This window comes from Amaranthus tricolor, chromosome 17 (genome assembly GCF_026212465.1).
Source record: "Amaranthus tricolor cultivar Red isolate AtriRed21 chromosome 17, ASM2621246v1, whole genome shotgun sequence".
Classification (NCBI taxonomy): Eukaryota; Viridiplantae; Streptophyta; class Magnoliopsida; order Caryophyllales; family Amaranthaceae; genus Amaranthus; species Amaranthus tricolor.
In genome coordinates this window covers 13,456,955-13,468,091 of record NC_080063.1, presented here as the reverse complement: position 1 = coordinate 13,468,091, position 11,137 = coordinate 13,456,955, and the positions used below count along the sequence as shown (strand labels likewise).

At 35.5% G+C, this 11,137-nt stretch overlaps 1 protein-coding gene across 1 annotated transcript; it reads right to left on the bottom strand.

The window, feature by feature from the left end:
• Positions 1 to 316: 316 nt before the first annotated feature.
• LOC130804166 (LRR receptor-like serine/threonine-protein kinase ERECTA) lies at positions 317 to 9,569 on the bottom strand. The gene is made up of 27 exons (XM_057668513.1): positions 8,730 to 9,569; positions 8,015 to 8,153; positions 7,462 to 7,533; positions 7,290 to 7,361; positions 7,105 to 7,176; positions 6,948 to 7,019; positions 6,759 to 6,830; positions 6,565 to 6,636; positions 6,398 to 6,469; positions 5,985 to 6,053; positions 5,817 to 5,888; positions 5,591 to 5,662; positions 5,444 to 5,515; positions 5,220 to 5,291; positions 5,053 to 5,124; positions 4,892 to 4,963; positions 4,713 to 4,784; positions 4,537 to 4,608; positions 4,379 to 4,450; positions 4,216 to 4,287; positions 4,063 to 4,131; positions 3,814 to 3,885; positions 3,634 to 3,707; positions 3,037 to 3,165; positions 2,353 to 2,706; positions 1,590 to 1,960; positions 317 to 1,065 (listed from the first exon to the last, which is right to left on the bottom strand). The coding sequence occupies exons 1-27, from the start codon at positions 8,857 to 8,859 to the stop codon at positions 691 to 693; spliced, it is 3,006 nt and encodes a 1,001-aa protein (XP_057524496.1). The 5' UTR covers positions 8,860 to 9,569; the 3' UTR covers positions 317 to 690.
• Positions 9,570 to 11,137: the final 1,568 nt, after the last annotated feature.

The window sequence follows — 11,137 nt, the reverse complement described above, 5'->3', positions numbered from 1 at the left end:
TTTGAACATAAATTCAAAACATTCTATATGTCATTTTATATTCTTTAAGGAAAATAAAAATATTAGTTTTAGTAACAAACTCAAAGGGAACAATCATCATCCTCATGTCCAGTATAAACTATAATCAGAATCTAGGAAATAATATCTATAAAAACAACATTTTTCATCCTCATGTCTAGTATAATCCGCTCATAGAATCTGGCAAACAATATCTATAGAAACAGCATTTATCCTCAACGAAAATGATTAATCCTACTACTGTTCACTGCCCAAAAAATGGACAGCTCACTGAGTCATTAAGTATGACAATGGTATCTTAGAGGTAACAAGATGGCAGTTAGCATTGATCTGATAACGCAAAACAAAAATAACTAGTACAAACCATGGGTCCCACTCTGCATTATTGCTAGACTCTACTACAACAAACAATAATGCACTGTACCAAACAAGGTCGGAAAATACTTTATAAGATCACACAATAAGCTTGAACCTTACAGACTTATGACCCCACTTGTATTAATTTCCAAAACTACCATCACTTGGTATCACTAAATCTGTATTTTTACATCCTTGGGTGAAAATTTAACATTAAGATTTTCTCATATCACACTACTTAATTATCCTAGATTGAAAATGATTAGGTACCAAAATATACACATTTTACTGTTTTACGGTCTGGATCGATTCGAGTTACTCGCTGTTTTGGGATATTACTTCACCAAATTTGAGAAAAAGTTGGGCATCAGAGGTGCTCATTGTAGGGCAGTTCACCATGTGTGGAGCTTTGAGATTTGCGTACTCGTCCATGTAAGAGGGCATTTGTAATGGCGGGAGCGGAGGGAGTGGGGTGAGAGTGAGAGATGCTTGCTTGATGGGTAGTTCGGGAACGAGGCTTGTTAGGACACGGGTGACTTCGTGCATTGTGGGTCGATCGCCAGGCTGCTTCTTTGTGCATAGCAATGCGAGTTGGAACACCTTCTTGACGACTCCGAGATCCTTGCATGTGGCAGTGACTTCCAGATCGACAGTTTCCATGACGGCGTTGTTTGCGGCCTTGGCTAAGATCTAAACAATCAAGGTAGAATGATGTTGGTAAATAAGACGTACATCAAGAGATATACAACAATGATGAACACTAAGCTCTACACATACGTATTATTCATTGAATTTGTCTAAAAACTAGAGGTGTTCAAAACCCTTACAATCCGATATTTACCCGACTTTTTAATCGAATCCAACTTCAAAATGAATTCAAAATTATATTAAAAACAATATAAAACACAAGACACGAATTTGAACCAACTTGAAACATCTAACCCGAAATCAGCGCGATGACCCGAATGAACACCTAATAAAAACTATCCACCATTTGAATTATCTTTTTCAACGATATACCGCCACCAATCCCCGAAGTACTTCATTTCTTTCAAAAATCAATTGAGGTGATAACATTAAAGGCATTCTAAAAAACCAAATAATATCTTGCACATTTCAACGGACATTATTAACAATATTCTCCGGATATCTAGTGGTATTTTTGGGTTAAATGTTTCACTTAAGGGAACTTCAAAGAAAAGAGATTAACTGACCAGATGATGGAGATTTGATTCATTGTCCACAGCTTTTTTTCCAGTCAGCAACTCGAGGAGAACAATCCCATAGCTGTAAACATCAGACTTCTCGGTAAGGCGGGAAGTACGAGCATACTCAGGATCAATATAACCAATCGTCCCCATTACATAGGTTGATGTATGGGATTTTGAGGCACACACGCTCTTTGCAATGCCGAAGTCAGTCAGGTGTGGTTCAAAATCCTTGTCAAGTAAGATGTTTGATGACTTCACATCCCGGTGGATTATACGAGGGCTGCAATCATGGTGAAGATAAGCAAGCCCTTGAGCTGCTCCTAGTGCTATTCTAAGACGAGTATCCCAGTCTAGCTTTTTCTTCTTGGCTTGCCCTGTTTAATAAAGCCAACAACTACAAGATTCAAAACCTCAGTAGTGCCCAGTTTCACATCATTCACTGATCTCCTCACGAATCGTGAATCTAAAAAAACGAATTATGGTCAACTTAGGACTATTCTTGGGTAAATTTGAGCGAATCTTGAATTCAAAAAGAAAATCAACTAGCAAATTATGTTACACTGGTAGTGCTGCCTAAAGATGTGAGAAAAAAAGTGCAAGATGAATGGGTTCAGATAGGGTTGGATGACGGCAGACCATAATTTTATCAAAAGAGCTAAGGTCTAAGGAGGTTATGGTCAATATCAAAGTTTAAGAAACGAAGACTAGCACAACAGGCCAAAAACTATTAACCGAATATGCAAAGATAATACATCTAAAAACTTACCACCATGAAGGAGATCCCAGAGGCTCCCATTCTCCATGTAATCATAGAAAAGTAGGTTTCCAGATGGAGAAAGAGAGTAACCCTGTAGACTGACCAAATTCCGATGCTTGATACTCCCAACCGTTTCAAGCTCGGTTTCAAATTCTTTTAGAGACTGAGGGTGGGAATAAAGCTTTTTGACTGCAACAGGTTTACAATTCTTCAGCACACATTTGTACACCGTACTGGATGCTCCATAACCGATTATGTATTTTTCACTCAGATTCTCGGTCATCCGCATGATGTCATCATACACATGTAGCGCCATATTCATATGAAGGATCACAAGCTTGGGGGATGAATAACTAACTACCGCTGGAAATCAGGCATCAAATATGTATTGGAAAAACAAAAATTAGAGAGCTCGTAAATTAAGTGCAGTCAACATCTATGTTACTCAGACTTGCGTACTTGTGTCCGATTCAGGAACATATCCAAAAATCCGACACGGAAAGATACATACAAAATGTATTAGTGTCAAAGACGAGACATGGGTTCTTGAGATGATATAAAGGAGTCCGAGAAACATAGGTCAACACAACACATTACCACACCCACCACACCATATCCTATTAATAGAGTAAACCAAAACTGACAATACACAGAAGCAAAAATTAAAGTTAGAATAGACAGGTGGAGAGTAACCTGGTTTTTCCATGGAACCATCAAAAAATGGAGCTGGTTTATGCGGACGGAAAGCAGCAGCTAATATCATTAAAAGAATGATAAGTGCACCCAACGCAATCCCTAAAATGGCAGCCTTTGGTATAGAAACTGCATAAAAGTAAAAACCCATGTAAGGATTAGAGGATTCAGTACTAAACTTCCAGATTAGGAACTTATATGAATAAAAACTAAAGTTAGAGTGAAAAAATGTAAAGAAACTATCGAGAGTTTGATATCATGCACATAAACAAGTCATATCTATGCCTCTGGCTTCTGCTAATACAATTACAGCTTAGAAGTAGGAGTTCAAAACAGACCCGATAACCCAATATTTATCCGACCTTGGAACTGAGCCCGACTTAACCCTACTTCAAAATGAAAGTAGAATAATGTAAAAATCAGTGTCAACAAAGACCAGATTTTGAACCGACCTGAAACACCCAATTCAAAATTAACCCGATAACCCCAATGAACACCTCTACTTAGAAGTATGATCAGCAAAACAATTAACATGAATAATTGCTCAGACTAGCACACTTTCACCATCTCACGAGTACTTTACTCTAAAATGCTCACCTCGTCCAGAAGGAGGAGATTCTTGACATGCTGAACTACGCCAATATCCACATAGATTAGGATTTCCTTCAAAGCTGCAAAAAAAGGGTAAAGATAATCTAATGAGTATAACTGTACAAGACGAGATTAAAAATAGTATAAACTAGCAGAAAATTATGAAACGAAACAAAAAACGTCTACCTGTTAGGTGAGAATCTTGAAAAATTGTTGCTTGTTGGAATATAACCCACCAAGTTATTATACGACACGTTCCTGCATGATATTACTCAACTACATTAACAACTTTCATAATAATAGGACAAATGTAGAATTGGAAATTTACTCTCACAATCCCATCAACCCATGAGATCACTTTATCTTAATTTGGAAGAGGGACCAAGCAAGGATAATTCTTCGGCAAAAATATATACATGTGTGAAATAAACCTACAGTGTGGCAAGGCTGAGACAGTTCATCAACGACATGACATCTCCAGACAAGTTGTTGTATTCCAATCGTCTGCCATAAAATCAACACGGATATTTCAATGCTACTGACAGGATAGCGGAAGTAGTGATCAACCAATTGTCAAGCAAAACTTACAGGGAGAATAAATTCTGCAGTTGACCTAATTCTTGCGGGATTGTACCAGTAAGCCGATTGCTAGACAGATCTCTGCAACCACAGTATAAAAGTCAAAATGCAAGAACATTACATGTCTTACAAAAATTGCATAAGTCGACGATGGCAGTAGAGAAGGATTTACATATCAACAACGCTCCTGAGATTCCCAAACTCGGCTGGTATAATACCGGATATATGGTTTCCACTCAAGTTTCTGTACAAGCAAAGAATAGAATCAGTAAAAATGGATTAAACTAAGTAAGTTTTTATAGTTCGATATCTCCAGATGGCAAAACATACAGCTTAAGAAGATGTTCCAAATCTCCGAGTGGTGACGGAATTGATCCAGTGATCTGGTTGTCGGAAAGGTCACTGAACAAAAACAATTTTTTTATCGACTAGTCATTTTACCGACCGCCACAAAAATCAATCGTAAAATGCACCAAAAAAAGAAAAAACAGGCATATAAATCTTACAGCGTATCAAGATTTCCCATACGAGATATCTCAAGAGGAATGGGACCTCTCAAATTATTGGATGACAGGTTCCTAAAGATTTGTTTGACAAAAAAGTAACAAGGTTAGGAACATCCATTGTTTCGTGATTCATAGTTTCATACATTAATTTCCGAACTGACGAGATTAGTATCACTTACAAGTATGTCATACTCTCAAGGGTCTGGAGAGTAACAGGAATGGTTCCGTTCAACTTGTTACCATGCAGATTACTGTTGTGAAAATTAAACAAGAAAGAATTCTTGATCAACAGTTCATAACTTAAAAGGCGGGAGGGATCAACGTAGATCATGCAACTCACAGGCTATTGAGATTCGCACAGGAACTAAGATTCCCGGGTATGGGTCCTTCAAGATCATTATTTGCAATATTCCTGATAAAATCGCACAAACGTAAGGTGCCTGTAAGTTACCCGATTCATATTAGCTGAGTACTTGCTAGTAATAAGAAATTAATGTCGTTACATACAAGTCAAACAAGTCGGTAAGCTTCCCCAGCTCCGGCGGAATATGTCCAGTGAGATGGTTATCATTTAGTTCCCTGGAGAGTTCAGATACAAATGAAATGAGTGATCATTAGTACTAATGTGTAACATACAGAATAAAAGTTCTCATTTCCGCCTTGATCAAAATTCAAGAATCATATGGTAGAAATCGGGATAATATAGGTTCCCTAAAGTTGTATAGACGTACAAGTAATGGAGTTTCGACATATTCCCGAGCTCTGGAGGAATTGATCCAGTTAACTTGTTTCCGTGCAAATATCTGCAACATTCTTCGGGTCAATCAAACAACACATATAGCAAAAAAAAAAATAACACAAATTAAGTGGAATCTCACAGTTTCTCGGTGTAGCTCAAATTTCCCAATATAGAGGGGATTATCCCGGTCAACTGGTTGTAGCTCAAATCTCTGAAATTTACAACAATTTTGCATAAGTATAGAAAGAAAACAGAAAGTACTCGCTCTATCTAGAAACAATTGTTACTATGATAGCAAACTTCAAACTATTTATGTGACGACCAAACTAACAGACTACAGAGCAGTAACAATAGAGGGATCTTACAACACTGCAAGTGCCTGCATCAAGCCAATAACAGGAGGAATCTCCCCTGATAGTTTATTTCCTTGCAATGACCTGCGTGTTTGAGAAAAACGTCGTGAGCTTAGAGCAAATCTCAGCAGAATTTTCACTGCATATACAAAGTAGAGTGGAGGTTTTGTATCCTCGTACAAGGTTGCCACTTGTAGAAATCCTATGTTGAATGGAATATCTCCGGTAAGCTCATTGTATGATAGATCCCTGCAGCCAAAACAAATTTAAGAAAACTCATTTCAATATCAATAATCAAGCTAAATATAAATCATACTGGAAAATTATGTAATACTCACGGTACTTGCCATAACAGACACGGCAATACAATAACGAGGGTAATATGGAAGTCATACTGTCAAATATTGGCCTAAACCATGAGATATCCCATGAGTCAGCCTAAAATGCGGTTTTTTACACCTTTAGGAAGCGGGATTACCGTTTTGGTAGATGTAAAAATCTTTACTGCCGGGCCAGTACGTTCGACATGGACTTGTTTTTGCACTATGATATAAATGTACATAAGTCGATGCAAGTGAAGATTAATTACGTACAATACTTGGAAGGCAGTACAGTTGCCAATACTCTCAGGTATAGTTCCAGTCAGACTGTTGTTTCTCACATCACTGCAAAATAAGAGGAGGCCGTGATATTGTAAGAATCGAGAGAACTAACTGAAATGTGTAAAATACATGGGCGGCGAATAGCATATATCACTTACAAGTACCACAACCCAGTCAGCTGGCACATATCAGGTGAGAGTGACCCGACCAAATTGTTGCCCCGAAGCCCACTACATGTCGGTAAACAAATACGCAAATGAGAATTCGTAAATATGAAGGCCTTCAGTATCACACTATCAAGTAAGCACAAGCCTGTACAAAACCATTCATTAAATTGTGGAAATCAACTTACAGATATTGCAAGACCTCATTCCAGTATATAAGCCTGGGGATATCCCCCGACAGACGATTCTGGGCCAAATCTCTGGAAAAAACAATAAAAGTAGGTTTTAATAATTGATTGTCAACTTCTAGAACAACAAACACGATCAATGTGCTGATGATCGCTAATTTGGTAATCAAAGAATGTCAAGATTTTTACAGTATCTTCAAATTCGGTATCTGAGAGAGGGTTGATGGAATCGGGCCTGCCAATTGATTATTTTTCAAAATCCTGGAAGACCAAAGAGATGGAACAAGTTTATAGCTAATTTTACGACGAAACAAATCAACTAGTTCCACATTAGATGAATTCTTACAGCGCTTCTAATTGTTTCAGCTTGGAAATCGAGTATGGTATATCTCCATATAGTTCATTAAACGATAAGTCCCTAAATTGGCCAAATAAAGTCATGTTAACACTTCGAACATATATACATCGGTAAAATCAACATCCTAGGGTCTTAAATAATGAAATTAACTCGAGATATCGGTTGAAATATACAAGCTTTTCAGCAGAGAACAATCGCCAATCTCATCGGGTATTTGACGGGAGAACTGGTTTCGACTAAGATCACTGTCCAAAAACAAAATATTGAACAGCATATCAGCATATAGAGAACCAGTGAAAAACAGAAAACTGTAGCCAAATGGAAGTGAAAGTTGGAGCACTATACACTGATATCAAGCTTTTAAGATCTCCAATGGCAGGTGAAATTTCTCCATCAAGATTTAGCCCTGAAAGATTCCTAGATAGACCCCACCACCCAAAATGCAATAAAAACATCAAAATCTTTACACAAACAACAAACTCAACATGCAAAACCATTATAACATGATTTTTGGCCATTTTTAGCAAATCTGGCAAATTCAAAAAGCGAATTAGTAGACAAATTATGTTACACTATGCAAAACATCTAAACCTATGTTACTCAGACTCTTCATTTTGCTTCACATATCTGGGTCCAATCCTTGATTCTCGGACATCAGTATGGCTTATAGACATTTCATTTTAGGCGTAAAATTGAATATTTAGACGTAGACATATCAAACACTTGGACACGTACCATATCCAACATCAGTACCCGAGCCCAACTAACATAGATCTAAACCAATATGATGAAGACTTGCATGTGACAAATTAGCTATGATAAGAACAATAACCATATCAAAATCAAAAGAAATCAAAACAAATGTAATGGGGTATAATGTTACAAACAGAAAACTCACAAGGCAACAATGTTGAAGGTGACATTATCACAGGTGATTCCTCTCCACACACAATAGTCTGATGATGGTGAATCAGACCAGTCATATAACACATTATCAACATCTCTAATTGACTTCTTAATCTCCAACAGTGTTGCTCCTTCAATCCCAGAAATAAAAAATCTTTTAAAATACAATAAAAAGTGAGAAATTATGAAAATAAGTTCATTGTACAAATACTTTTAAAAAAGTACTATAAAATGATACGACACAAAAAGGTATTACACATTTCACCTACCAAAAAAAAGAAACAAAGAGCAAATATAAGAAAGAACATTGTCAAAACTAAAAAGAAAGTAGAGTTAAAAATCACTCTCAAATGATAAGACCAAAACCTAAGTACCCTTATCTTTAAAAAATAACGGCTAAAACTGTTGCTACCTACTCATATATAAATTATAATTATCTAGAAGGTTTTAAGTAAAAGAGAGAGACAATTAAAAATACAATATTGATTAAAGTATTAAACAAATAAACAAACATAGGGTTTTATAAAATTCTTATATTCCAAGGAATTTTTTAAAAAATAAAAGTACTTCTAGGAAGATGATTAAGGACAAAAAAAGTAACATTACTATATTAATCACATTTGGAAATTAAGATAAATATAGAATTAATTAACCTAATAGAGACAAAAAATAAGTAAAAATTGTTAACAAGATAAGGAAAAACTGACCATCATCAGAATCTACAGAACCCAAGCTTGAAAGTAACAATGAAGTGAGAAAGACTAAAGCTGGAAGAAAATGCCGCCATTGTTGGACCCCAAACAAAAAACCCACCTCCATTTTCCACTTAAATACCATAAAACAAAAAAAACCCAGAAATAAAAACCACAATTATTCTTCAAATTCAACCTCTTTTATTCAAAAACATAACATTTCTTTTCTGGGTTTTCTTCTATAAAGGAAGAAAATCAAGACCCACAAAAAATATTCTGCGAATTCACGATTAACTTGCCCTTTTAATCAATTTTAGTTTCTCTCTCAAGAAAAATAAAAAGAAAACTCACTCAACTCTTACACAATGTGCATTGCATTTCCTCCTTTCGAATTGAATTCTAGTGATGGAAAGAGAGTGTGATAATAATGAAAAAAGTAAAGAAGAAAATGACTTGTTTCGTTTCAGCTCTGCAAACTTCTGGGTAAATCAAGGACCCTCCGAAGTAAAAAAATTATTTTTTTTTTTTTGTAATTTTCTGACTGTTGTATTAATTTTGGTATTACAGTAAGGGCTAATCTAAAGAGGTAGAATTGAAATAGTAGCTGAAATTTCTCTATCTTGCATTTGGGTATAATGAGAGAGAAGAAAGGAAGAGTACTCCTAAGGCCTAATACTAGAGGGGTCGTTTTCTGTAAATTGGGATAGCTGTATTTTTATGCAGGAGAGAGTAAGGGAAGCTCTGTGTCTGACCACCTGCATTCTGCAGACGCCTCCCTTATTACTCTACTTTTTAGTCTCTACAGTCATCCTCTTTTACTCCTTTATTATTACTACTGATTTTACTTTTAGGCTTTTTTTATTTATTTAAAAGGGAATTGTGAGAGTATGAGCACCATTTTATCTATTTATTTATGAACATAAAACAAAGGTATTGTTTGGATATTTGATGGGTGTGTAGCAATTGATTATTGACAGTTGGCGATTTGTTTTTTAGTTGGTTTGTTTGATCAATTGAAAATATTTACGTTTTTTGTTAGTTTTTAAGTTAGCTGAAATAGTCAGCTGTTTGTGGAGATATTTGGTAAATTTGAGTACTCGTTGTTGGCAGTTTATTAGATTAAAAGTAGACAAACAAGCCAAAAGCCAAACGAAAAAGTTAGCTGGAGCACCTTTTCTGGCTTAAAAGCCAGCTTTTCAACTGCTTTAAAAGTCATTAACCAAACACTTTTTTTCTGTTTGATCAACCAACAAGCCGAAAGCCAAAAGCCAACTACTCCATGTACTAAACACGATGTTGGTTGTCATCTCAAAAAAAAAACACAATGTTGGTTGTTAACTTTTTTGTTTATTTGTTTGATTAGCTTAAAATATTGACTATTTTTATTGATTTTTAAGCTAATAGAAAAAGTTGGTTGTTTATTGGAATTGTTGGATAAATTTAGGCATTAGTTGTTGCACTAGTGGAAAAATGCTCATTTGCTGCAGTTTTTTTTGCCATAATATGCTGCGGTTTAAGCCCCAAGCATTAGTGATAGCAGCATATGGCCTATTTGAAATGCTACGGTTTTAAAAAGCCTATATGTTGCGGGCCTAACAAAACCGCAACATGTAGTGTAAGACTATATGCTGCGAGCCTCCTAAAACTGCGGCATATAGTGTAACACTATATGCTGCGATTTTAGTAGGCCCGCAACATATCGCTTATTTTTCTTTTTTCGTTTAATATTAATAAATAATCTGATGATTAATGTACAATGTAATAAACAATGATTAATGTACAATGTAATAATCCAATGATAATCACCAATAATCTCTTTGTAAACTCTCGATCGTATATATAATAATATGTACATATACAAATTAAAGTCCTAAATCTAAACTAATTACATTATTTACCAAGAACAAAAATTAGCAAGATACGTGGCAATCTTGTCTTTCAATTCGCGCATTTCCCCATCTCTCAATGGACGTGTTTTCCTTGGAGTGTCGTATAAAACCTATAATATGATATTAAATTAAATGATAATACATAAACAATAGATTTTACCAATTAGTAAATATATAATATTATAATTTAAGAACATAACAAATACTTACGGCATTAATGTTTTCGACTCCAACCTGCTTCACGGATTGTAAGATATCGTCCATGTATTTGAGAGTGTAGTAGCCGCAATCAACGGTAATATAATCTTGTTGAAAGCACAAAGAGAAAATAGATGTTAGTGCAAAAAAAAGCTTAAAAACCATTAAAATGGCAACTTAGCACGTAATTTCTAGCATATGATTATGTTTTTCAATTCTAACCACTTCAACACAATAATATATACCAAATAGTGTTGTGTGCCAAGTTTCGTGCAAAACAAACCAGTGTTTTAGCTACTTTATGCGCGAAAGTGCCAAAAACACTTTAATGAAACG